This window comes from Momordica charantia (genome assembly GCF_013281855.1).
Source record: "Momordica charantia cultivar OHB3-1 chromosome 6 unlocalized genomic scaffold, Mcharantia_2.0 BLBB01000006.1, whole genome shotgun sequence".
NCBI classification, from domain to species: domain Eukaryota; kingdom Viridiplantae; phylum Streptophyta; class Magnoliopsida; order Cucurbitales; family Cucurbitaceae; genus Momordica; species Momordica charantia.
This window is the reverse complement of record NW_028275164.1, coordinates 8,125,429-8,153,133: the sequence shown is the minus strand read 5'-3', so window position 1 is coordinate 8,153,133 and position 27,705 is coordinate 8,125,429. Positions and strand designations below refer to the sequence as shown.

At 33.8% G+C, this 27,705-nt stretch overlaps 3 protein-coding genes and 1 pseudogene across 3 annotated transcripts; 3 read left to right on the top strand and 1 right to left on the bottom strand.

Moving 5' to 3' along the window:
• Positions 1 to 713: 713 nt before the first annotated feature.
• LOC111021411 (G-type lectin S-receptor-like serine/threonine-protein kinase RLK1) lies at positions 714 to 3,533 on the bottom strand (annotated as a pseudogene).
• A 7,999-nt stretch (positions 3,534 to 11,532) lies between these two features.
• On the top strand, positions 11,533 to 12,908 carry LIP2 (lipoyltransferase 2). Its single transcript, XM_022298382.2, has 2 exons — positions 11,533 to 11,844; positions 11,994 to 12,908. Exon 2 carries the CDS (start codon positions 11,997 to 11,999, stop codon positions 12,714 to 12,716), a length of 720 nt encoding a protein of 239 aa, XP_022154074.1. The 5' UTR covers positions 11,533 to 11,844; positions 11,994 to 11,996; the 3' UTR covers positions 12,717 to 12,908.
• Positions 12,909 to 15,183: 2,275 nt separating this feature from the next.
• Positions 15,184 to 17,839, top strand: LOC111025855 (G-type lectin S-receptor-like serine/threonine-protein kinase RLK1). Its single transcript, XM_022303737.2, has one exon. It carries the CDS (start codon positions 15,305 to 15,307, stop codon positions 17,729 to 17,731), a length of 2,427 nt encoding a protein of 808 aa, XP_022159429.2. The 5' UTR covers positions 15,184 to 15,304; the 3' UTR covers positions 17,732 to 17,839.
• A 7,087-nt stretch (positions 17,840 to 24,926) lies between these two features.
• LOC111021420 (G-type lectin S-receptor-like serine/threonine-protein kinase LECRK1) lies at positions 24,927 to 27,557 on the top strand. Its single transcript, XM_088126174.1, has one exon. The coding sequence runs from the start codon at positions 25,106 to 25,108 to the stop codon at positions 27,464 to 27,466; it is 2,361 nt and encodes a 786-aa protein (XP_087982300.1). The 5' UTR covers positions 24,927 to 25,105; the 3' UTR covers positions 27,467 to 27,557.
• Positions 27,558 to 27,705: the final 148 nt, after the last annotated feature.

The following is a 27,705-nucleotide window of genomic DNA, read 5'->3' as shown; positions in this document are numbered from 1 at the left end:
CCTCTTATTTGATTTTTTGTACCATAATTATAATGAGAAAAATCACGAAATATTCGCAAGTTACATAATGAATGAGAAATCCAAACCACCCAAGAAAAAAAAAAATCTCCTATTCATATTTGGATTATTTCTAATCATCCATTTCATCAAAAGATTTAACTATTTTTCATTAATTTATGATTTCAAAAGTGAATAAACATATAAAAATTAATAATTTTTAGGAAATTGGAGATGAAGATGGGTGGGAAAGACATTCCCAATCCCTCATCCCAAAACAAGAAGGAAAAATTCTCCATTTCCATCTCCATCTCATCCCCAAATTCGATGGTATTGTGGTCCCTATTACAACAAGGTAACTAAAGAGGTAATTTTATTTTGGTTTAAATACTTTTTTTATCCTTCTATTTTTTACTTTTGTTCATTTTAATTTTTATATTTTCAACTTTTGTTCATTATAGTCTCTATATGCTTTCGAGCCGTCCATTTTGGTACTTTCATTTTTACTTTTATCTCATTTTTCTGTATCGTAATTTTAGTATGACATTTCACCCACTATAGAAAGGTAGTCATAAATTTGTATTAGCAGGTTTTCTTTGCGTTTAGATTTTACAAATAAGGACCTGGTCACTTTTTTAAATTACGTTTTAAAAGAACATCACTAAAATGGATAAAAATTGAAACTATAAATACCAAAATGAACCGAGCCAAAAATATAGGTACCAGAAGTGATTTATATATTTATTAACAGGGAACAAAAGAAAACATATCTACTTTAATACATTAGCATACATGCAGAGTAAACAATATAGTTTACATCAGTTACAAAATCTAAGAAATAGTATGGCCTAAAAGAGTGGGCTTTCCACATCTAGAAAGAAGAAAGAAAAGGCAAAACAAAAAAGATAAAAGTACAATGGATAAAAGACTTTCAAACTATGGAGGTGAAGGGGAAAGGGCATGGAGGAAGAGAGACATGTTCATTACCTTCAAGCATTAGCATCACATTTTTCATGGTGGGTCTTTTGGATGGATCTTCTTGAAGGCACCAAATTGCAATTTTCACAAATCTTTCCACCTAACTCATCCATGGCCTCCATGTCTCCTTCAATCAAAACATCCAACTTTCCTTGCTCATAGCAGTCATAGGCCCAATCACTCAAAACTGCTCCCTCTCCTTCCATCTCCACATTCCTTCTACAACATATGATCTCAAGCAACAACACTCCATAACTGTACACGTCGACCTTCGCGTTCACGGGCGAAGATCTGAACCAGTCTGGAGCCACATACCCTTTTGTCCCTCTTATGCCAGTTTCAGTTCTACTTTGGTCCACCTTCAACAGCTTTGCCAGCCCGAAATCACAGATTTTGGCATGGTAATTCTCATCCAGAAGTATGTTTTGAGGCTTTATATCACAATGGATGATGTGGGTGCTGCATTCTTCGTGTAGATATAACAGTCCTCTTGCAATTTCAATGGCTATTTGAGCTCGAAGCTTCCAACTCGGTTTCAGATCGCCATTGAAGAGGAAACTCGACTATGAGCCATTGCTCATGAACTGGTAGACAAGCATACGGTTGTTCCCCTCGTCGCAATATCCGAGTAGACGAACCAGGTTTTTGTGGTGCGTTTGGCCAATCACGTTCACTTCAGTTCTGAACTCCTTCTCTTTGTCTGCTTCAAACATTCTGTCCAGTTTCTTGACAGCAACAGGACCAGCTTCTGTTGTCCCTTTGTAGACAATGCCACAAGATCCCCTTCCTAGTTCTTCCTTGAAACCATCTGTTGCTTTGTAAAGATCTTTGTAAGCAAACTGGATTAAATTACATTCCAAAGCGACATTCTTCGTGCAAGTTCCAACTAATATCTCCTTTTTCAAGGCAAAGAAACTTAAGCATTTGCAACCAAACAATATGAAGCTGACAAGCACAGAGCTACCAAAGAGTGCAGACATGACAACAATAATTGTGGTTTGCTTCTTTTGTGCTCTACGGACAGCAACATCAACATCAGGGAAACTCTCAAGTGAGACATTTTTCCTCAATTTAAGGGAAGAAATGGACTTAATACTTGCATCCCGTCTCCCGTTGGAGAGTGGTAGCCTTTTCTTCCAGCAATCATTGCGTGCTCCAAACACAACTAACACACAAAGGCAATCTTCCAGGCAAGAATTTCTACACTCTTGATCGTTTGAAGTCAGAAAACGCTCATAATCATGCATCGGCCAGTTAGTATTTTGAATATCTACCATTTCATACAGGCTATGGTTGGAATTGTGACCACCTTCTTCTTCTTCACAACTTGGTGTGATATCTGGTTTACAGTTACCATACTCATCATTTGGGTCAATCAAAGAATATCCCAGTGGACAATTACAACTTGGCCTTCCATTAGATTTAAGTGAGCAAATACTGTTGTATCCACAAATTCCAGAGCCAAACATTTCTTCATGTAGAATGGAAGTACAGATATTTTCAGGTAATACATACAGGTCTCTCCAGCTTCCATTGGCAACTCCAGGGCCCTTGGGGTAAGAACTTACAGTCAAAACTCCATCAAAATTAATGGTGGCTTTGTAATAAAAAGCCTCCGCAGGGTTACCAATCAACTCTGTAATGTTAACTTTGGCTCCACTATTTTTCAGCACATACAGGAATCCATGTTCATCAAAAATCACTTCGTTACCAGAATTCTGTGTGCTCGCAGGGTCAGCAGTGTTGCTAATATAATATGCATCATATGAATAGCTAGGGGGCGAACTCATAGTGTTTAAAACAGCATTTCCATCTCCAAGCAAACGAAATTGAAATCTTCCAATTGAGAAGTTACCTTGCGATTTGCGAGAGGAGATGACGCCTCCAATCTCCAATTTCTGCGTCGGAAGCAACGTGTCTGTTGGATAGGTGAAGCTCTCCCATACGGATCCATTGATTGTATCCACAAGCACAAAATTGCCTGTATTGTTCATCGTGCCAAACGCGACAGGGGCCGTTATACGCTCCGATTTCCAAATTTCTCCGCCGCTAGGGTTTCGAAGAACCAGGCCGTCTGAAGCAGTGAGCTCAATCTTCGATCCTCTCGGCGCCAGAACTGGATTGTCGTCGTCCGCTTCGGCGAACCAGACGACGTTGTTTTCAGGTACTTTGTAAAACCAGATGGCAAGCAAGAATAAATCATTGCCATAGTTGTGAAATCCAAATGCAAAATCGCCGGAAGGAGAACGCCATGGCTGAACGGAAGTGTTGCCGGCGATGAGAGAGGTGCCGGCGAGTATCCGAGTTCCATTCCTTTGAGCAGACACGACGACGAAACTGAGCAACATGAGAAGAAAGGCAGAGGCAACAATGGAAGCCATAGCCATTTTCGACAGAACTGAACACTTCAAAATTATCTACTTTTCCTTCTTCTTGCTTCAGAAATTGGTTTCGTTGAGCATTTCCCACAGACATGTTCTTCATACATTCTTTCCACAAAATTTAAACCTATTTTTCAAATTCAAAGTTTTGCTAACCCTTCACGGAGAATATTCATTTGTTAAATTACGGGAGGAGAAAATTCTTGAAATTTTCTAACCATGTTTCATAAATCATAATTCATCAAATCAAAAATTCTAAAATTTAAATTTCCCAATTTAAATTATCAATAAAAGATCGTGTTTCCTAAATTTCACATACAAACATTTAGGTTTTGTTCATGATTTCTTTTAAATATACATAATAATAAATATTTAAAATAATAAACAGGACGAGGATGGGTTAATTTGTTTTTTGAGAATTAATGTAGATGTTTGGTATCATCTCTAGAATTTTAAATGTCCCAAATATTCTAAATTTATACTATTTTTAAAAAATGTCTTACCAATATTCATATAATTTATATATTACTTTAATGTAATTTACCTTTTACATTCGTTTTTATTAATTTAATATTTTGTTTTTATATTAATTCCACACACCTAATTAAAATGTGTTTCGGTCGATCATAGATTTCATTTTCGACTATAGTATTTATAATTAATGGTATTTGAGGTGAAATTATTTTTTATATTATCAAATTATATTTTTTTTAAAGAAAAATATGAAAGATATACGGATCAATAAAAAATGTTACTTTCAAATTACCTATTTAAGATAATAGATATTATTGATAATAATTTCTTCCAAATATTAAAAATAAATGAAGATATTATATAATTCAATTGAAAGCGTTCCTAAAGTGAGCATAGCTTAGCGGTAATTGGAACGTATCTCCACGAGCTCCCATCCTTCTCTCCTCGAGGTACTCGAGCTTAGGTCCAAGTCCATGTATCCGAGCGGAAGTGGACCTTGTGGTGCTTCAGGTACGCAATTCTATTTCTCATCTTGAGAGTTATAGATCGGACTTATACTGATCGTCAGAAACATCTTTAAAATTGCTTTTAGTTCCTATATCTTTCCGTTCTTTATCAATCTGAATATGAATATAACTTAACTAAGTAAGACATTAATAATTTTTTTTAAAACGCAAACTTCTTTCTGAAAGTTCATGGAAGCTAATCATGACAAACCCAGACATTTGGCGCATTAATTGGAAAATAGAGCCACATATACGGCCCCACAAGGGTAAAAGAAGAAGAAAAACAAACAGCTGAATTTTCCGTGTGGAATTTATTACCCTTTGATAACTAGTTTGTTTTTATTTATATGTCTTCTTTGATTTCTTCTATTCAAATGGAATTTCTGCTCAATCCTATTAAATTAATTTGAATTTTTTGATTGGTTGCTCTTTTTTTTTCTATGAAAAATAGGCGACAGAGAAATTACAATAAACTAATGGCTAAATATATGGTATTCTAATTATTCCCTAATGTTTGTTGGTGAATATTAAGATTGATTGATGATAAACTTACATAATACCACAAATAACGAGTTGACATAAATTAGAGGTCGGAATTCAAAGATAAAAATAAATAATTTTTTTGCTAATTTCTTACAAATCTCTGAAAACGTCATTTTTTTAATCTTTTAGTATTTTCATATTTGGAATTTGAAAATTTAAAAGGCGTAAATTACGTTAAAAAATATAAAATTTTGATAATATACTACTTCATGTTATAAACTTATTTCATTTTTTTGTTAAAATTAAAACATGTAAAATACAATATATTATAACTTTTATAATATTGTATGTTGATGCAGAAATTTGGTCTCCTAAGATCTCGTCAAATTAGTACCAATCTTCTAGGGATCGATGACACTTGCAAAATTGAATAGTACTAAGACCAGTGTGGCTCTAGCCACACGGGCTCCGATGCTTATGTTAGAAACGAAGTAGTTGAGATTAAATTGTAGGGTGTTGTGAGCATATCTTTAGGGTTTAGCTTACTCTCCTATTTATAGAAGTCGAATCCTAATCCCCTAAGGATTTACATAAGTTGAATCTTATTCCCTTTAGGATTTACATAAGTTAAATCCTAATACACTAAGGAGATCTAAACAGAGTGGGACTCATGCTGGGTCTGCTCGTTTCATTGTGGACTTAAGGTCGAATCAAAATTCGAGGTGGGATGGTTCGAGATGAACTGTTAGGGTTCCGGTCGAGGGGCCGAGAATTGCTAGGCGCCGAGGAGGTATCGACGCCGACCATTGGTCGGTCGAGGGCCGGCTCGGGTCGCCAGGTGCCGGCCTCCTTTCATGGTTCTTGCCCACTTCTTGGCTTTCTTCTGATCTCCTGTCGCATAGTTGGATCTCGCTTATTTCCCTATAACAGTAGTCTTCACTCTCAACATAGAACGTAAAATGTTAAATCTTCTATATTGAGAGTACTTTATCAATTGACCATTCCATGAATGATTTTTTTGCGGAATAGTCCCTTCATTCTCTTGTCGTTTGTTGGTTGTCATCTCACGGGCTGATTTTCTTAGCCCCCATACCCTTTTGTCATAGTTGGTTGTAGTCAAGTCTCTTGGGCTCTACCGTACGGTTAGTTTTAACTGTTTATGTTTTTGCCTTGGGATCTAACTTTTAGTTGGGCTGGCTCTACCGTACGGTTAGTTAGTTTTAACTGTTTATGTTTTTGCCTTGAGATCTAACTTTTAGTTGGGCTAGCTGTACCACCCTTGAGTTTCTAATGTGTTTGGACTTTGCCCCATGGTTTTATACTCCAAGGTTTACTTTGGGTTTCCAACATACCTGTTTGGCTTCCCAATGGTTTTATACCCTAAGTCCAATCGATACACTTTCTTCGTTGTCGGTTGTCGTTTCATGGGTTGGTCTTCCCTGCTCCATACTATTTTGACATAGTTGGTTGAAATCAGGTATCTTGGGCTCTATTATACGTTTAGTTTTAACCGTTAGATTTTAGCATTGAGATCTAACTTTTAGCTGGGCCAGTGGTACCACCCTTGAGTTTCTAACTTGTTTGGTTGGTTTTATACCCTGGGGTTTACTTTTGGGTTTCTAACCTATTTTTCTAACCTATGTGACTTTCACCAATGATTTTATACCTTAAGTTTAGTCGGAACGTTTGAGTTTCTTACCTACTTGGCTTCTGCCAGTTTTTTACCCTGAGTTAATTAACACTCTTGGGTTTCTAACCTATTTTGGCTTTTGCCAAATGATTTTATACCCTGAGTTTCCTATTTGGCTTGCCTGCTTTCTGTTTCAACTTGTTGGACTTGAACGCATGCCTTTTTTCAACACCTTTGAGATTCTCTTCCCCAGTTTCACTGACCGGCTTCTAGCTTATCGGCCTGCTTCTAGGTCTTGATTAACTTACCCATACCCCCACTTGAGGAGTTTTTATTTAGAATAAAAGATAAATTTTCAAGTAATAAGGAATTAATTAGATCGTAGATGCTTGAATTTCAATTAATCATAAATAAGTTAATATTTTTTAAAACATTGAATCATAAATAATTTGAAGTAAGACAAACCATAATCAGAAAACCTATCCTATGCTAACATATAGAGAGTTATTAAAACCTGAAATATTCAATTGTTAACCATGAATAGGGAGAGAGAAACTAAATACAATCCAGTAATGCATGTTTGTTGAGTTGTCTCGTGGCCTCTTAAAGTAGTGTGGTAGTATTATCGCAATATCGTTGCTCTCCTCTGACTCTTGTTCTAGTGAAACTCTTGTTGGGGTATATTTTTTCAGAATGTCTCGTTGATCTGATTGATCTTGAGTTTGGTTGAGACCCCACTTTAAATAAAGTAGCTCTTTTGCGCTCATATACTTTTGAGCTCGAGTCAATGCTTCTGAGAAGGTTGTTGGAACTCTTTTTCTAAAAGAGAATGATAGCTTTTTATCTATTACGTCAAATACGAAAGCAAGTAGTGAGATTTCGTCGGTAAGGTCTTTGACTAGTAGTCATTCCTCGTTGAAGCGAGCCACATATTCTTTGATGCTCTCAGTTGATTCTTGTTTTATGGTTAGGAGGTAGGTCATATGTCGGCTCCTATTCTGCCCTCCAACGAATTGCACGACAAATGCCCCGACCAGTTTTTTGAAGGAGAAGATTGATTTTCTTCTTAATTGTCGAAAACAGACGTGGGCAGTGCCAGTTAATGTGAAAGAGAATATTCTGCACCTGATTGCCTCTGTCATCGCATCCAGATGGTCAATAGGATCTGTTGAGCCATCGTACATAGTAGGGAGTTTGAACTTTTGTGGTCGCATGGTTACTAGATCCTATCTGGATCTCGATAGAAAGTATCGTTCGGTGATTATAAAGGTAGTATTGGGAATTTTCTTGTCTGTTATGTGCAGTCTTTCAACTGTGTTTTTTTGTTTTGTGATAAGCAGAAAAATAGAATCTCTTTTTCTGGATTGATCAATCTTATTTGTCAAAAATTCAAAACATATGTTTTTATTAATATCTAATTAGTTTTCTTTCAACTCTATAAAATGTGTATTTAGACTTTTTTTCTAAAAAATGATTTATGATGTAAATTTGTCAAAAGTGCTCCTTTGACAAATTGGTTTGGACAACTTTAATAAGAGTACGAGCAAAAGTTGCATGGGGTTAGTCGAAATTAATGACCTTCCCATGCTGCTGAATACATGTCTTAGTTATGTTTTAGAATTTTTTTTTCAATTTAGTTCTTGTTATTTTAACATTTTTTAATTATATTTTTCATGTCACTAAATGTTAAAATTTGACTTATAGACGTGATATTTAGTGAATTTGTAGAAGTTTAAAAAATAAATTATGCCACCTAAAATAAGAAAGGTCTTTTAGAAATTTTTATAAATAATTAGATAATTCTATCTCATAAATCTCTTAATTCATCTTCTAAATTTCTGCTAAATCACTAAGTATAATGTCATGTAAGTTTATCATTAGCCAATTATAACATTCACCAACAGAAAGTATAATCGAAAAGTGTCAAAATATTAGGGACTAAATTAAAAAAAAATCTAAATATTAAGGATCGAAATATATATTTAGCCTAAAAACAAATTGATATTATCAACCGATTGATCAATTATACAATAGATGGAAAGTACCTACAGTTACATGTACTCATAGACATACTCCACTCGAAAATCATAGTCAATTCTCGCTCAAAATTTCTCATCTCATCTATTTTTGTTTTAAGTTCAAAATATATATATATATATATATATAATGTGAATATTCGAATATTTTAACTTTCTTTTATCAATATATATATTGTTTATGCCAAAAAATGAGACGAGGTCAGACCTGGTCAAGATTAAACATGTGGCAAAGCTGACTGGATATGTCGAGGAGCATCGGAGAAATTGGATACCTGATATCTTCCATCTATTTATAGGTTGAAGATTCGACAAACCTTCCAACCGGCAATTACCAGTGTCGGATGTTAGGTCGGACATGTCAGACTTGGCACATCGGCCCTTGGAGAAAATCAAACCATTTACATGAATAACAACGAGAAATTTGAATATATGACCCCCCTACAAATGATTTTGGATTTATGATCTCCTTTTGAAAAAACCTAATTTATGACTCAACCTCCCCTTCAATATTTTCACCAACCTATTCCACCAAATTCTAAACTTATGTTTTACATATGGTTTGAATTCCAAAACAAACAAACTTCATGTTTTTTAAATCCTCTCCAACAAATATTGTTGTCAACATGTTTGATCATTGTCTCCATGCTATCCAAAATCATTGTCTCCATATTTTCACTTTTGAAAAGTTAGGTATGTTACACTTTCAACATTTTTACTTTATAATTGTTGAAATTATTTGAAATATTTCCCCATCAATATATTCTGCTGGAACGGAGTTCTTGGAAAAAAAATGTGGTTCAGATCGTTGTCCTGGATCAATACCCGATCCGGGATCGAAGTTATATTGCACCGGGATTGAATAATTCAATCTTGCATTCAATCCCGGTGCAATTTGGTTCGGGACATGATCTGGATGCATCCCGGACTGATCTCGAACCAAGATTGGTCCGAGACATGTCTTGATTTTTTTGTTTTTTTGTTAACAATTTTCTTCTCTCACCTAGTTTTATTTGATTTTCAGGATTGAGTCTGTGATTGAGTCCGGAATTGAATCTGGAAAACGATTCTTCTATTTTCGATATTTGGAACCCTACAATCTACCGTAAAACAAATTGGCTACTTCAGATGGTGCTGAAAATGGAAACTTAACACTAAGTAACGAAAATTTTCGAAGATTAAAGCCAATACCTCGCTTCCTCCGAGATCCAAGACGACGATGATGTCGATTGACGATGGTGGATGCAAAACGTTGGAACAGATGGAATAGAATGTTTACTGTGGATGGAGGGAGACGAATGGTCTGAGAATATGAGTTTAGGGTTTTACTTTTGGGAATGTAAGGAGAGGATGGGTATGAGAATGAGGAAGGAAAGATGTGGGATTTGAAACATAAGGGTAATAGAGTAATTTCACTTTTATAAATTTTGGAAATGGTCATAAATAAGGGTGGTTGGGGTCAGAATTAAGTTTTTTTCAAAATGGGTCATAACTCTAATTTCAATTATGGGAGAGGTCATAGATTCAAATTTCCCAATAACAAAGTGCCAACTCGGATAGGTGCGAGGTGGACCTGATTTGATTTACGGCCTCATGGGCATACGTCTATCCTCCACGTGGCATGGTAATTTTCCTCCCCAAACATATGTCCTAATCAATTAAATTATGTTGAATTTGTCTTTTTAAAATGCTATCTAATCTAATATTTATGAGTCATTTTTAATAGAAAAGGTACGAGTCACTTGAGTAGTACCGTGGGGTCTACAATTGACTTTCAGTTTTTTGTTGTGCATATGTAATGAAGTAGTTGATATATCATTACCACCATGGGGTCTAACTTTGACTTAGTTTTCTCTTCATATTAATTAGGTATTTCTTCATGTATCATTACTACACTGTCTTCTAAATTTGAAAAATAGCCTATGGAAAATATATCAAAATCATTTGTCAAGTATGCCAAAATTACCCTCCTAACTCATTACTTATTAAAAAAAAAACTGTGTTAAATGACTAGTGGTGGTGAAAGAACCACGACCCAAAAATTAAATCGAACCAAATCAATTCGGGTTGATTTACCCGACCCAATCGAAGGGTAGATGATGATTATATATAAAAGCTTATTTTTTAGAAAAATGGTTATCAAATGAGGCTTGAACTGGTAAGACTAAACTTTAAAAATTTTCTTATAAATTTTTGAATTTTCAAAGGTTTATTTATCCAATCTTATATTTTCAAAAGTTTCTAATAACGGTTTGCACTTAATTTGGTTAGTAAACGCTTACCTACACAATACAATGACTATATTATTTTAAGGATTATGAGTGGGTTAATTTTTGGACTAGTTGTAGCCCATTATTAAAATATCGATTATTGATTATCGAGATTTCAATTTTAAGAATATATATTATATCAATATCAAATGTTTCTATAAACCAAAAAAATTATGAAAGTTATTTCCTTTAATAGTCAAGTTCTTTTCACTTTTTACCTAAGTTATAAATCTTACTATTAATATTTAATTAGAAAAAAAATTAATTTATACTCACGAAATATGCAAGTGGAATCAATTAAAACTTTAAACTAATAATTGTATAATTAAAATTAAGTTTTAATTAATAATTGTATCAATTAAAACTTTAAAAATTAAGTTTTTCTTTAAAATTCGAAAATTTCATAAGTAAATCCATTTATATCATTTGTTATTGTCCATTTAAAAATGTTAACATAACAATTCTCACATTTGTGTAGACTTCTTTTAATGCATTAGTAAATAAATATTAAGAAAAAAAATGTTGAAATCAAGTGGGTTGTGACGGGTTTCATCAAGAGAAAAATAAGAAAAATAGAGGAAGAACGAGAAAAAACGATTATATTGATAAAACCCCTACCACCTTTCATGTGTGATAATTGTTTATTAATAATTTCCAAACAGAAATATACTCATGTTAGCAATTCATTGGTGATTTGATGATATATTTTATATTTTGTTGATATTTATATGAGATATCAAAGGTTTTTTTTTTTTTAGTATTGTAAAAAAAACTAATTATTTAAATATAATTATTTCAGAATTAATTTTTAAAATATTGTAATTTTAATTCGAAGAGAGACGGCCTTCTCTTTCCTCAGCCACTAGAAACTACCTCCTGCCTTCCCTCACGCTGGCTGCGGAGCATCTCCGAGCAGCGGCGGCGCGACCTCGAATAGCGGCGGCGTCTCTCCTCTCCACGGTGGCGCGTGAGTTGCAGGCGGTGAAAAGCGCAGCTCCCCGCGGAACCCTGACGGCCGGCGACGCCTCCGCACCAGCTTCTTCTCCGGCGGCACCAGATCTGCAGCACCCATGAAAGCACCGCAGAGAGGTAAATTTCGATTTCGCTTCACAAAGAATCCAATCTGAATTTCTACAAATCCGTCGTCCGTGTCTGTAATTTCCGATTCTGGCATTCGGAACCCTAGATATCGTTCGAGAGATAGAAACTGTTGAAATTCGTTTCTATAACTTCAATAGGGAATGAGATTTCCACGAACTCTCAAGATATGGAAAATGGGGATTGTCAATTACAGAGATGCACTCCATTTGCAACAAAGTCTGGTCGCTGCTAGAAAGGCATGTAAAATCCCAGACACCCTCTTGTCTCTGCAACATCCACCCACATACACACTTGGAAAAAGGCGCACTGATCACAATCTGTTAGTCCCAGAGTCTGATTTAGAGAAGCTAGGAGCTGAACTTCACTACACAGAGAGGGGAGGGGATATCACATTCCATGGCCCAAATCAAGCAATTCTGTACCCAATAATTTCCCTTAGAAATGTTGGATTTGGGGCTAGAAAATATGTGGAGAATCTGGAACTGAGCATGATTGAGATGGCAGGGTTGTATGGAGTGAAGGCTAGGGCTGGGGAGAAGGGGGAAACAGGAGTTTGGGTTGGAGATAGAAAGATTGGAGCGATTGGGGTTAGAATTTCAGGTGGGATCACTTCTCATGGTCTGGCTTTCAATTTAGATCCTGATTTGACGTATTTTAAGCATATTGTTCCTTGTGGGATTGCTGATAAAGATGTGACCTCTTTGAGAAGGGAGACTGAGGCAGTGCTTCCTGGTGAAGCAGTTCTGGAGGAGCAGTTGATTTCTTGTTTTGTTAAGTTATTTGGTTATGGTAGAACTCAGGTGGAGGTGAATCCTCCTGTTGAATTAGATTTTGGGGCTAAGATTGAGAGTTTGAAATGACTTGTGAGGGAAGCACTTTGGTTATGCTTTTGAAAAGTGCTTTTAATGGGTTTTAAAGCAATTGTAAGTTCTCTGGAAGTCTGTGTAAATTTATTCATTTGTAGCTGTGTGGATGACTGTGTTCCATTTGTAATTTTTTGAAACCCCACAAATTGGGGGATGAATGAGAAGAGAAGGATTGGGGGAAGAAAATGAAGATTCCAAGTTAAAGAATGATTCAAATGTATCTTTCAAATTTGAAATCATTATGGAACTAAAAACGTGTGGGGTCAATAAAGAAAATTAAATTGTGAAGAAAAATCTCTTTGTACCATTGTTTATGTGACCCTTTCAAACCCAAAATCTTCCTTCTCTAGATTTTGCATAGAAGTATATACACCATTGTAATTAACACATAGAAGTATCCATTTTGGTTGTTGAGGTTTCGAAAGGGAGACTTTTGGTTCTTGATGTTTAGGAAAATGCTCTAAATGGTCCGGGGCTGGACTTTCTCTCCTTCCTCTCTCATCATTTCCCTTTGTCAACCGCCTCTTTCCTCACGGTTCCTCACCACCGCTCTTTGCTCTAAAACCTCAAGAATGTGTTCCTCGTCCTAGATTTGGACGAGAAATACTTGTTTCCTCATTGAATTTGGAACGAGGAAACTCCTCGTTTTAGATACGGACAAGGAACCCTTTCTTACGAGTTTCTCGTTCGATTTGAACTCGGGTTCGTTGGAGATTGAAAGGAGACCAAAATATTGTATGCCTTCTTTTTAATTTTTTTTTCATATTTTTATTTAATAATTTGATTGTTGAAACGTAATCATGAGTGAAATTTGAAAACAATGCCTACTTTTTAATTTTTTTTTCATATTTTTATTAAATAATTTTTCAAACTCAGTACGAGTTTTTTAAAACTTTAATAACATTATAAAATAAAACACAAAAGTGCTAATTTGTCCAATTAAATGACTTTCAACGTGGCCAAGGCATTGGGTTGATGGAGTCAGTTCCCATCAACTTTGAACCTTCAAAAAAGCACAAAAATCGATATAACAAATTTTCAAAAGTTATAAACAGCACTAAATTCAAAAGGCTAAAAAATATTTTACTTTTCTTTTTCCAATTTAGTCTCTATTTTTAAAAAGTTTTGATTTAGTCTTTCACCCTATGCAAATATTAAAATTAGCTTAGGATAAACGTATATGATGTAATATTTGGTGAATAGATGAAATTTAGAGGAAATAAGTCACAAAACAAGAGGAGTTTCAAATTCCTCCGCTAAATTTTTAAAAAATTAGTAGAAATTTTGAGTTTTATTCTCTAGATAACATATTTCCTTTTCCAAAATTTTGGATCAATTCAGGAAGTATTACGCCTGCAAGTTTTTCATTGATCGATTTTAACATTCACCAATATTGAATGACTAAATTAAAATTAAAATGTACCGGATTAAATTAGAACTTTTTAATCAACAAAAACTAAATTAAAAAGAACATTCAACCATGAATTTGAAACTGACCCGCCATTTAATTAATACATGAAGTTCAAACTATTTGATTTGTCAACGTCAATCACACACCTAATCTTTCAACTTCAAAATTAAAAAAATTGAAGTTTTGAAAAATGGCATCAAATTTCTAATACAATAAAAAAAAAAAAAAATTAGTCCAATAGAAGACGCGTCATGATGAAATAAAATACAAGTTGATAAGTTATTGTTGTTATTATAGTCGATAACTTTTAATCGATAATGACAAAAATGATCATATAAAGCTAAAAAATATATCAATTACCATTGCAAACCTCAATACCTCAGTTATTTTTGCCAACCTCAATATCTGCTATATATATGTCAAGCAGAGCTATACTCGCTTTGAAGCTTTGACCTTTAATCCTTGTATTAACAATTAGGTTAACATTTTAGAAAATGGATCTTCTAATTAAATTTCTATTTTGATTAAAAAAGGGCTAAATATGCAAGATTGTTTTTTCCTTTTTAGGATAAAATATGCAAGATGGTTATTAATCTTTTTGAATTAATTCTTAATTTTACCCTTACATAAAAAAAAAAGTCTCATTTAGTTAACAAACTGTTGATATATCACTAAATCATTATTTCATTCATATATTTAAACAAGTGAACATGTCATCCAAATGCTACATGAAATATGAAATCTATCTCGTTAATTAGTAAAATTTGACCAACAATTAGGTTAAGACGAATATAGTTCAATGGTATTGACACCTACCTCAAACTCAATATCTTCCGAGTGACATATCTACATGTCTAAATATGTAATTATAACAAGATACATGAGCCTTTTTCTTAGAAAAAAAATTAACAAATATATATATATATATATATATATATTTTTTTTTCCTCAAGGGTAAAAGGTTAAAAGGATAAATTTTAAAAATTTTAAAAAATTAAAGACGAAATTGAAAATTGGCTCTTGATTTTTCAACGACGATTTGAAAGAAGGGGTCAAAGCTTCATTTTTCCATTTTAAAATGCAATTTCAGAAAGCAAGCAAGAAGAACAAGGGGAAGTACAGTACATGATTCTGGAGTGTTTAATCCTCGAAGTAGCTCAAAAAAACTTCTATGGCTTCCGGAACTGTGTTTCTTCTTTTGTTCCTGAGTTTCGTCGTCGTGTCTGCTCAAAGTAATGGAACTCGGAAACTCGCCGGCACCTCTCTCATCGCCGGCAACGCTTCCGTTCAGCCATGGCGTTCTCCTTCCGGCGATTTCGCATTTGGATTTCACAACTATGGCAATGATTTATTCTTGCTTGCCATCTGGTTTTACAAAGTACCTGAAAACAACGTCGTCTGGTTCGCCGAAGCGGACGACGACAATCCAGTTCTGGCGCCGAGAGGATCGAAGATTGAGCTCACTGCTTCAGACGGCCTGGTTCTTCGAAACCCTAGCGGCGGAGAAATTTGGAAATCGGAGCCTATAACGGCCCCTGTCGCGTTTGGCACGATGAACGATACAGGCAATTTTGTGCTTGTGGATACAATCAATGGATCCGTATGGGAGAGCTTCACCTATCCAACAGACACGTTGCTTCCGACGCAGAAATTGGAGATTGGAGGCGTCATCTCCTCTCGCAAATCGCAAGGTAACTTCTCACTCGGAAGATTTCAGTTTCGTTTGCTTCGAGATGGAAATGCTGTTTCGAACACCATTAATTTGCCCTCTGGCTATCCGTATGATGCATACTATATTAGCAACACTTTTGACTCTTCGAGCACACAGAATTCTGGGAAACAAGTGATTTTTGATGAACATGGATTTCTGTATGTTCTGAAAAATAATGGAGTAAAAGTTAACATTACACAGCTTAGTGATGGTAACCCAATTGAGGCTTATTATTACAAAGCCACCATGAACTTTGATGGAGTTTTGACTGTAAGTTCTTACCCCAAGGGCTCTGGTGGAGTTGCCAATGGAAGCTGGAAAGATTTGTTTAGAATACCTGACAATATCTGTCTTTCTAATGTAAATCCAATTGAAAGACTTGGCTCTGGAACCTGTGGATTCAACAGTATTTGCACACTGAAATCTAATGGAAGGCCAAGTTGTAATTGTGCACAGGGTTATTCCTTGGTTGATCCAAACGATGAGTTTGGTAACTGCACACCTGATTTTACACAAGGTTGTGAAGGAGAAGAAGAAGGTGCTGCCAATTTCAACCATAACCTGTATGAGATGGTGGATCTTCCAAAGACTAACTGGCCAATGAATGATTATGAGCGTTTTCCCACTTCAAATGAACAAGACTGCAAAAGTTCTTGCCTGCAAGATTGCCTTTGCGTGCTAGCGGTGTTTGGAGGCCGTGATTGCTGGAAGAAAAGGCCACCGCTCACATATGGGAGACAGGATGCAAGTATTACATCCGTTTCTTTCCTTAAATTAAGAAAAAGTAATGTCTCACTCGAGAGCTCCCCTGATGATAATAGAACACGAAAGAAACAAACCACAATAATTGTTGTCATGTCTGCACTCTTGGGCTGCTCTGTGTTTGTCATCTTCATATTGCTGGGTTCCAAATGCTTAGGTTTGTTTGCCTTGAAAAAGGAGATATTAGTTGGAACTTGCACAAAGAATGTCGCTTTGGAATGTAATTTAATCCAGTTTGCTTACAAAGATCTTTACAAAGCAACAGATGGTTTCAAGGAAGAACTAGGAAGGGGATCTTGTGGCATTGTCTACAAAGGGACAACAGAAGCTGGTCCTGTTGCTGTCAAGAAACTGGACAGAATGTTTGAAGCAGACAAAGAGAAGGAGTTCAGAACTGAAGTGAACGTGATTGGCCAAACGCACCACAAAAACCTGGTTCGTCTACTCGGATATTGCGACGAGGGGAACAACCGTATGCTTGTCTACCAGTTCATGAGCAATGGCTCATTGTCGAGTTTCCTCTTCAATGGCGATCTGAAACCGAGTTGGAAGCTTCGAGCTCAAATAGCCATTGAAATTGCAAGAGGACTGTTATATCTACACGAAGAATGCAGCACCCACATCATCCATTGTGATATAAAGCCTCAAAACATACTTCTGGATGAGAATTACCATGCCAAAATCTGTGATTTCGGGCTGGCAAAGCTGTTGAAGGTGGACCAAAGTAGAACTGAAACTGGCATAAGAGGGACAAAAGGGTATGTGGCTCCAGACTGGTTCAGATCTTCGCCCGTGAACGCGAAGGTCGACGTGTACAGTTATGGAGTGTTGTTGCTTGAGATCATATGTTGTAGAAGGAATGTGGAGATGGAAGGAGAGGGAGCAGTTTTGAGTGATTGGGCCTATGACTGCTATGAGCAAGGAAAGTTGGATGTTTTGATTGAAGGAGACATGGAGGCCATGGATGAGTTTGTGAAGGTGGAAAGATTTGTGAAAATTGCAATTTGGTGCCTTCAAGAAGATCCATCCAAAAGACCCACCATGAAAAATGTGATGCTAATGCTTGAAGGTAATGAACATGTCTCTCTTCCTCCATGCCCTTTCCCCTTCACCTCCATAGTTTGAAAGTCTTTATAGTTTTGTTTATTGTTTTCTTTCTTTCTTGATTTTTTATTATTAACTATTTTGCAAATTATAGATATACCTAATGTATATAGGTGTCTTTTAGTTCAACCAATTTTAACATTCTTCGATTTTTAAAAATATATGTCTTAACCAATTGAATTAGGTTCATGGTTAGAAAATAACAGGACTAAAATATCTTGTAATAAAATATTCAAAACTAAAGTCTAAATAAATGAGAGATATTTTTCATTTGAAAAAGGAAAGCAAAGCGAAAAGGTGTGAAAAATAGTGATTTAAAATAGAACTCTTAATTGCAAACTACATTTGGATCTTGTATTAGAGATCTATAGATTTTAAACTTGCATTGAAGGATTATTAAGAAATTAAAAAAACAAACAATAGTTATGAGAGGAATCCGCCATGCATTCCATCAAACCAATTAGTTTGAAATTGTAATCCCTCTAACAATTTTTAATAATTTTTGTAAAAGAAATTGGCATCACCCTTGTTTTCTCCAAAATTTTTTTTTTCTATTTTCTTTAATTTCAAACTCCCCAACTCTCTCTCAACTATTATTTATCTCTCTACCATCTAGAATCTATCCTCATTAATTAATCACTGACAAGTGACAACATTAAATGAGGTTGGTTCATTGATTGAACCAATTTTATAATAATCTTCTACAGTAAGTATTTCTTTAAAAAGAATTCAAGTAAAATATTTTCCTTTATCATTTTTATTGCAAAAAAAGAGTTCAAAGAAACATAGGGAGGCCAGGAGGGGTAAACATTTTGTTCATTTTTTAAAAGGAAACTATATATAAATATATATGTATATATGTTGCCAAGAAAACACGTAAATCTTAGGCAGGTGGCACTCTAGTTTAAATTCATTCTTTCTAAGTCTTTACTATTTACATTGATCTTTATTGACAACTAAACCATTTTATAATGGTTAAATTCGATATCTCAAGTCTTATTGGAGACAAATACACAGGAAAGTTGAACTCGAATACCGTCAAATTAGGTGGTTTGGTGATAACTTTATTGTATGTTCAAATCCTACGAGTTTCCTAGTCAACCAAATATAGTAGGGTCGGTTGCCCGTGAATAGTCGAGGTGCGTGTAAGCTGGCCCGAACACACAGATGTAAAAAAAAAATCAACTATGTAGTTTCAATTATAATTCTTGTGTTTTGTTGTAAGATGAAATTAATCTCAAAATCCAAATGAAGGGAAAAAAATGAATTGAGGATCCATAATTTTTTTTAGTACAACAATTATGGCTGAACTATGCTTGTTTTGGCAAGGATCTAGAATCTTTAGTTAGGCCGATATGGATCCACTAATCACATTTTGTTTTGTGGCTGAACTATGCTTGTTTTGGCAAGGATCTAGAATCTTTAGTTAGGCCGATATGGATCCACTAATCACATTTTGTTTTGTCTCTGTTTTTTTTTTAATAAAATTAGACATCGAAAACCTACCAAAGAGCACTTTAGCTTTCAAGTCTAACCTTTTTTATTTATTTATTTTTCTTTTTGGAGAAAGATCAAGTAGATCTAGCTTCTTTAAATCAAATTTAAATTAATAAACTTTATTTAGAATTGTGTATAAGAAGTTTAATCTATAAGTTAAAAGCATGAGCTATGATAAAATCTTGCAGAAAGTGCTTGAACTTAATTAAATCAGTTACGAATTAAATAAATTTATTGTGTACTATATAAATAGTGAATGAAAAATGTGAGCTTATTTGTTGTTAGCTTTTGAATCTAATTAAATTTAATGTGATTTAAGATTTATTGATGATGTTGAACAAGAAAATAAACCATGCCAACTTTTGACACTATATTTGGTCTTTTCTGTTAACAAAAAAAATAATAATAAATTTTTATATACCATTATTTTTAAATTGGATAAACAATCACGTCTTATGATGGAAGTACAACTGCTACCTATCTAGAAACTTCTCGAAATCTCCACATATCTCTCTTAGATGTATTAGTCTTTCTAGAAGATGCTTCAGAAGTATCTTAGTTTTTTCTTTAGACTCCAAAGAATTTTAGAGAGTTCATTAAAATAAGAATAAATTAAAAAAGCATGTAAAATATGTTAGATTTAAGATATTTTTGCTTGGGCTCCTTAACCCTTTCTCCGGTAAATTAAGTGAAGACACAATCAAAGAGTAGTGAATGAAGAAAGTGACGAAAAAGTTGGAGAGTGTGAGAGAGCTTTCTCTCACGTAAGGGAAATATTACTCTCTTCCAATATTCAATCCAAAATAGTTAACTTTGGCAATTTTAAAAGTTTCTCATTCATAAAGAAAACCAAAATGGGAAACATGGAGAAAGAGGAAGCAAATTTTCTATGAGAGAAAGAGAGAGAGAAATTGTAAGCCACAAGAAAATGAAAATTTTTCAAATTGAAGTTTCTCACTAATGAATTTTGATTTTGAGGTTACTAATTATGATAAGCTATCAGGTTGATTTGTAATAAAATATGTTATTGTAAAATTATATCAACTAAAATCATAAGGTGCTAATGTGGTTATAGCTCAAGTGTATAATGTTGGATAAATATGAATTATGTTGTACTGACAAACAGATTGTTACAACGTAACTGGCTATAAAAGATATAAATTTGAACAACTTGATGAACACCAAAACTTGATAAAATAGTCGAGGCACGCTTCAATAGCGTTGACCTACAGACAATTATTCGCTCTGCACAAGTTGCTAGCAGACTACAACAATCGTCTCAACAGGATACAACGACTAACTCCGGTAGAACTGCAACCTCGAACTACTTGGATCTGGCAGAACTCTTAGACACTTGCTCTCAACACAAATAAGAACAAGAACTCGAAAAGAAGAGAAAATTCTTGTGAGATGAGGAGAATACTTAATTGAGGTATGTTTGGATATCTCAAAATGAAGAAATCCACGACTATATATAGTTGTCCAAACACGTAACCTATCACACAAAAATAAATACGTATGTAACTTTTTTTCATATTTGTAAATTTAACATACATAAAGTTACAGGTTAACAAAATAAAGAAAACTTTTTCATTTAAATAAATAACTCCAAATTTAATATTAAAAGAAACAAAACCACAAACATATTCACAACGTATATGTGAATAAGTTTCTTACGCTTTCTTTCACACGTTTAAATCCAACAGATAAAGCGTCTATCTATTATCATTCATAAAGTCATTGGGTTCGATCCCGACCTACGGTCATTGAACTTCAGGAAAAAAAACTAAGACAAAAAAAATCAAAGGCTTTAAGTTCAATGGATCGAGACAAAGCAACGAAAATTATTTTCTTTAATGATTATTGCTTGTTGTTTTTCAAATATGTCGAGAATGAAAAATGTTTAAATACTATTTTGATCTTGATATCTTCACTATTGATTAATTAGTCTATATACTTTCAAAATGTCTATTTACGCCCTATACTTTTAAGTTTTGTTAATTTATTTCATGTGGTTTTAAATATTAGTTTTGGTCCTAAATATTTAAAAAGCGACTATTTTAGTCTTTTTAAAAGTAGAAGAATTAAAATAAATGTAAAAATTTAAATAATTGAAGTCTGTTCCATCAAAACACCAGTGAACGATATCCATGATAATTGTTTAGGAAATTCCAATGAGTAACTATATTTCTAGTTAAACATAGGTACCTGTGTCTATAGATACAACTAACCTTTCATTTAAACATATTTTTTTAAAAATTATTCATAAAAACATTTTTTTAATTAAAACATACGGGTACGGAAGATCGAACTCACAATTTCATGATTAAAGATATATGAATTATTATTGAGCTCTACTCGCTTTGACCTTTAAACATATTAGTAGTTGTTTGTAGTACTAATCAATATAATATATTTTTCTAAAGTAATTATTAGTTTACCTAATTTGATAGTTTGTTTCGGTAAAAAGAAATGGATGATTTTTAAATATAGTTATAAAATCACTTTCTGTAGTACAACAAATTATATATGTGGGTGGAAGATTCGAATCTACGACGTTTTGATCAAAGTCAAGAACCTTACTCAAGTTGACATTATAAAATCACTTATTAACCTACGTCATGGTAAACATTAATTTACATGTTTTCTTATCTTTTTTATATTTATAATTATCCTTTTATTAACTATGATGTAATATCATTTACACACATACTTCTATTTATCATATTTTGAATATAGCTGTCTGTTAAAGATATATCAAAAATTCAAATTCTCACCTCCTTGTATTGTTGAACTAAAAAATATGAATCTTTCTTTCCATTTATCTAAAATTAATTCATTCTCATCCTACAATTTTTTTATTTTTAATATATATAATTTTCGAGGTTTCCTAAAGTGACATGAAAATCTCATTTTCCCAATTCATTTTTCAAATTTATGATAGATTCAAACAAAATGTGGGTTTATATAGAAATTGACCACAAATCCAATTTTTTTTTATTGTTGAAACCACTATTAGAAAAATGGTCTTCCATAACAATTGTAAATAGTAAAAAAGTTTGTAGAAAAAAAACTGTAATCATGGCGGCACGTTTTTTACAGGAAAAAATGTGACTTTTTAGATATTGTTAATTTTATGACAGTTAAAAACTGTCATGAAAACCAAATTTTCAATGATAGTGAAAAACTGTCACCAAATGGTTGAGGTGCGGTTTTGGCGAGAAAAAACGATGATTTTCGAAAATTTTCATCTTTTATTTATAATTGTCAAGAAAAAACAATCAACTATTCCATGACAGGTAGCTAGAACATCTTGAGAAACTATTACATAAAAAAGGTGTCACAAAAGATTTTGAGCGCGTTTCATTTCTATCGGAAAAACTGCAGCTTTATGGATGATATTAATTATTTCGGGATTCTCCGATCATATCGAGTATGCATTTATGATTAATAGTTTCCCCAAATACTCCATGAAATAAGTAGAAAATAGTATTTGGTAAAGTGGTCTGCTTCATAATTGTGGCCTTCCTCTTCGGTCTCAAGTTTGAGCCAATGGATTTCAATTATTTTTTCAACCATCTATTATTATATTTTTACAAAAAATCACTTTTTACAATAAAAAATATTTTCCATTTAAAATAAATAATATATATTTATTTTGTATTCATGTTTCCTTGCATAAATTTAATTCATCATGAAAATTAAAATATGATGATAAACATAAAATAATTTTATTTAATTTTAGTTTCACCAAGCATTCCGTAAATAAAATATTCATATTTAAATTATACCCTGAATTTTTTTATATTTGAATGGAAGGTAGTCAACTTAATCGAATGTTTAGAAATTAATTTGAGTTTAAATTGGAACTAGTTAGGTTCGAACCTTTAAATTTTTTGTAACATAAAATTTGAATCTTAGATACAAATCTATTAATTAAATCTTAGTTTTAAACATTTGTATTTTTTTCCATTAGATTATTGCGCAAATTTTTAAGAATATTAAATGAAACTTTTTGAAAGAAAATAGAAATAAGTTTCTCAATAAAATAAAAAATAAAAATTGAGTAGATATATCTTTTTATCAAAAAAAATTAAAATATATAAATAAAAACATATTTAATTACATGTGTAAATTGAACTCGATATCAGTGAGACTTATGACACACCAAACATATCTGACTCGCACTCTTTTGCCTTCACCGTCATCCTTCATCTTCATCATGCCGTCGTTCAAGATCCGTTACTTAGATGACGCAAATTTACATACTCGATCGCTGATACTATAGGAATTATGAGTTTTTCCCGACGCTTTTATTCTCGACGTTGGACAAACATCTTTTTCTCGACTAAAGAATAATAGTCGGGACTTTGCCGACTATTGACTAAAATAATCAAGAAAAGAATACACCTCCCGACTTATTTAGAACCCGTCGGACTATATTATTCTTTCATAATTTATTAAATAATATAGTATTTGAATAAAATATTATAATGTACAAATTTGGTCATACTTAATTTGTACATGTATCTGAAGACTTTGATCTCATTATATGCAACTTTGTTACATTTCATAATTTACAGATATCGAGAATTTCTTTGAAATGTATACAATGTTATTAAATTTATTTTGTGACAATCATGAAATTATCATATATAAACTTTTCCTGGCATTACAAAACTTTATTTAACACAAATTGTGACAAAAAAAACTGTCGCAATTAATCAATTGTCATATATAAGATTTTCGTGATATTTAAAATTGTCGATATAAAGGTATTCATGACAATTAAAAATTGTCAATACAAAGATTTTCACTCGTTAAAACTACTAATATTGACCGTTAAAACTATCACCATAAAAGTTCTCGTGACAATTATAAATAGTCATTGTTACGTTTTTCTTGACATTTATTAACGGTCGTTAAAAATATTTCATGTCAATTTTGAACTGTTGTTAAAAAAAATATTTTGTGACATTTATAAATTGTCGTCATTAAGTTTTTATTGACTGGATAATAAAATCTTCGATTGTTTCAGTGACAGTTATAAACTGTCATCAAATGAGTTTTGTGATATTTTTTAATTGTGATGGAAAATCTATTCATGACAAATAGTTGTAAATACATTAATGACAATTTTTCAAAATCGGTATATTCTCATTTTCCTTGATATCTTAATCCAGTTATATAATTGTCATAAATTATTTTAATGACAATTTTTAACTATTTTTGAAGCCCGAATTTCAGCTTGTCAACGTTGAATTTTCTTTTCCCAAGCAAACACTAGAGTCCAAAGCTTTGATCAAGTAAGAAACATCTAATTCCAACCTTTAAAATTCCAACTTTTAAAATTCCTAACACTTGCTTTCTTGTACGTAAAAAACATTTAAAACTCCAACTCTTTTTGTACTCAAAAGACACTTTTAAAATTCCAACACTTTCTTACGCATAAATGTTAATTCCAATCCTTAAAAAAAAAACATCTAAAATTCTAATTTTTTTGTATGAAAAAAAAAAATTAATTCCAACACTTTTTGTAAGCAAAAAAAATATTTAAAGTTCCAACTCTTTTTTATGTAAACAACGTTTAAAATTCTGACTCTTTTTTACGCCAAAAAAAAAACTTCTAAAATTCCAACTCTTTTTTACAGAAAAAAACATTTAAAATTCCAACTCTTTCTGTACACAAAAAAGACTTCTAAAATTCCAACTCTTTTTGTACGCCAAACTTCAAAAGTCTATATTCAAACCAACCTCCTTCCAACTTCTAACAGTAACATGACATGTATTATTTCCTATTCAATTGAGACCAACATTTAGGAATGAAAAATTCCACAAGATAAACAAGGGAAAAAGATTTTTGCAATCGATAGATTTCCATCTTTCCAATTAACTTTCATGGCTTGTGTGATTCCCCATCTTCTTCTTTTGCTGCCTTTCGTCGTCTGTGCTCAAAATAATGCAAGGATTAACATTGGCAGTTTTCTTATTGCTGGTGACGCTTCTGCTTCTTCATGGCGTTCACCTTCAAACGAGTTTGCGTTCGGGTTTCAAGAAGTCGATAATGACCTCTTCTTGCTTTCCATTTGGTACAACTTACTTGAGAAAACCATAGTTTGGTTTGCTAGACATGATCAAAATCCAGCTCCCAGAGGCTCGAAAATCGAGCTAACTGCTTCTGATGGCCTATTGCTTCAAAGCTCCCAAGGTGGATCATCATGGAAGCCAAGTCTTGTTTCAGGTACTGTTGCCTTTGCTTTAATGAACGATACAGGCAATTTTGAGCTTTTGAATTCAAACTCTGAACTCTTATGGGAAAGCTTTGGAACACCAACAGACACCTTGCTTCCTACTCAAAAACTAGAGATAAACGACATCGTTTCTTCGCGCAAATCACAGAATAGTTACTCGTTAGGAAAGTTCCAGTTTCGATTGTCCGAAGGTAACGCGGTGCTCGATATTAGAAGCTTGCCCACCACCTATAATTACAAGCCTTACTATACTGCACCAGCCTCTGAGGGTTACCAAATTGTTCTTGACAGTGATGGCTTCTTGTATATAATGCAAAGAAATGGAAATAGAGTAAATATTAGTGAACCAGAAGGAGCTTACCCAGCTGAGACTCATTACTACAAAGTCACTCTCAATTTTGATGGTGTTCTCACAGTAAGCCACCATCCAAAGGGTTCAACAGCTTCAAATGCAACCTGGAGGGATTTTAAGAAGCTGCCAAATAATATTTGCACTGCTATGTTTGGAAACTTGAGCTCTGGAGTTTGTGGATACAATAGCATCTGCACATTAAATGATCAAAGGCCAAGTTGCAACTGCCCTCCTGGTTATTCCTTAATCGACCCGAACGATAAGTTCGGCAACTGCAAGCCAAATATCCCACAAATATGTGAAGGAGCAGAGAATTCAACCAATGATCTATATAGTTTACAAGATCTTCCAAATACCGATTGGCCGATGCTTGATTATGAGTTGTTCAAACCTTTTACTGCTGAAGAGTGCAAGAATGCTTGTTTGCTCGACTGCCTCTGTGTGGTAGCTGTGTATAGAGACAATACCTGTTGGAAGAAGAAGTTGCCACTCTCAAATGGGAGGGAAGATATGAATGAAAGGTCAGTTTCTTATCTAAAGCTAAGAAGAAATATTGGTTCCGATGGGCAAGACCTTGATCTTCCAATCCCAAAAGGAAAAAAGAATCAAGACACAATCATTGTTGTGATTTCTGTGTTGTTGGGTAGCTCTCTTATTGTCATTCTAATACTAGTTAGTTTGATATGTCGAGGGTTTTACCACAAGAAGAAACTTGTAGGTAATCTCCTTCCAAGGGACAGGTTTGAAAGTAGCCTACGTCGGTTTACATATAAAGAACTTAGAGAAGCTACAAATGAGTTCAAGGAAGAACTAGGAAGAGGATCCTGTGGCATTGTTTACAAAGGGGCAATTGAAACGGGTCCGATTGCTGTTAAGAAATTGGACAAAATGTTTGAAGATAGTGAGAAAGAATTCAAAACTGAAGTGAATGTAATAGGCCAGACACACCACAAAAATCTCGTCCGACTGCTAGGATATTGTGACGAGGCCAAAAACCGAATTCTGATTTACGAGTTCATGAGCAATGGCACTCTAGCAAGCTTCCTTTTTGGTGATACAAAGCTTAGTTGGAACCTCCGAACCCAGATAGCCTATGGGATTGCTCGAGGACTCCTTTACCTGCACGAAGAATGCAACAAGCAGATTATCCATTGTGATATCAAGCCTCAAAATGTTCTTCTAGATGAACAATACAATGTCAAAATTTCCGATTTCGGGCTCGCAAAGCTATTGAAAATGGATCAAAGTAGAACAGAAACTGGCATCAGAGGGACGAAAGGGTACGTCGCTCCAGATTGGTTCAGGTCGGCCCCAGTGACTCCCAAGGTTGATGTGTATAGTTTTGGAGTCCTGCTACTAGAAATCATATGTTGCAGAAGGAATGGAGATATGGAAGTTTTTGAAAGGGGAAGAGATGTATTAGTTGATTGGGCATATGACTGTTTCCACCAAGGAAGATTAGATTTTCTAATTGAAGGAGATTTGGAAGCCATTGATGACATGAGGAGGTTGGAAAGGTTTGTGATGGTTGCAATTTGGTGCCTTCAAGAGGACCCATCTCAAAGACCAACAATGAAAAAGGTAATATTGATGCTTGAAGGCATAGTTCCTGTTTCTATTCCTCCAAGTCCCTGCCCATTCACCTCCACCTGCTGACAAGTTTTTTTAGTTCAATTTGTACTACAAATTTCTTACTTTCATGTTACATCAATATGTTTACCGAACGAGTAAATTTGTGAGATAAATACTTGAACTGAGTTCAGATGTATTTTTGGAATGGTGAAAAACACTTTCAAATTTTTTGGAGTATATACTCATCAAAAGTGCTTTTAGAAGTCCTAAAAATATTTTGAAGTCCTTGAGAAATCTCTAAATGTTTTTTTGAAAATGTGCTT

Coding starts and splice junctions, on each gene's coding strand:
- LOC111021420 (XM_088126174.1), top strand. CDS start 25,106: ATGGCTTGTGTGATTCCCCATCTTCTTCTTTTGCTGCCTTTCGTCGTC.
- LOC111025855 (XM_022303737.2), top strand. CDS start 15,305: ATGGCTTCCGGAACTGTGTTTCTTCTTTTGTTCCTGAGTTTCGTCGTC.
- LIP2 (XM_022298382.2), top strand. CDS start 11,997: ATGAGATTTCCACGAACTCTCAAGATATGGAAAATGGGGATTGTCAAT.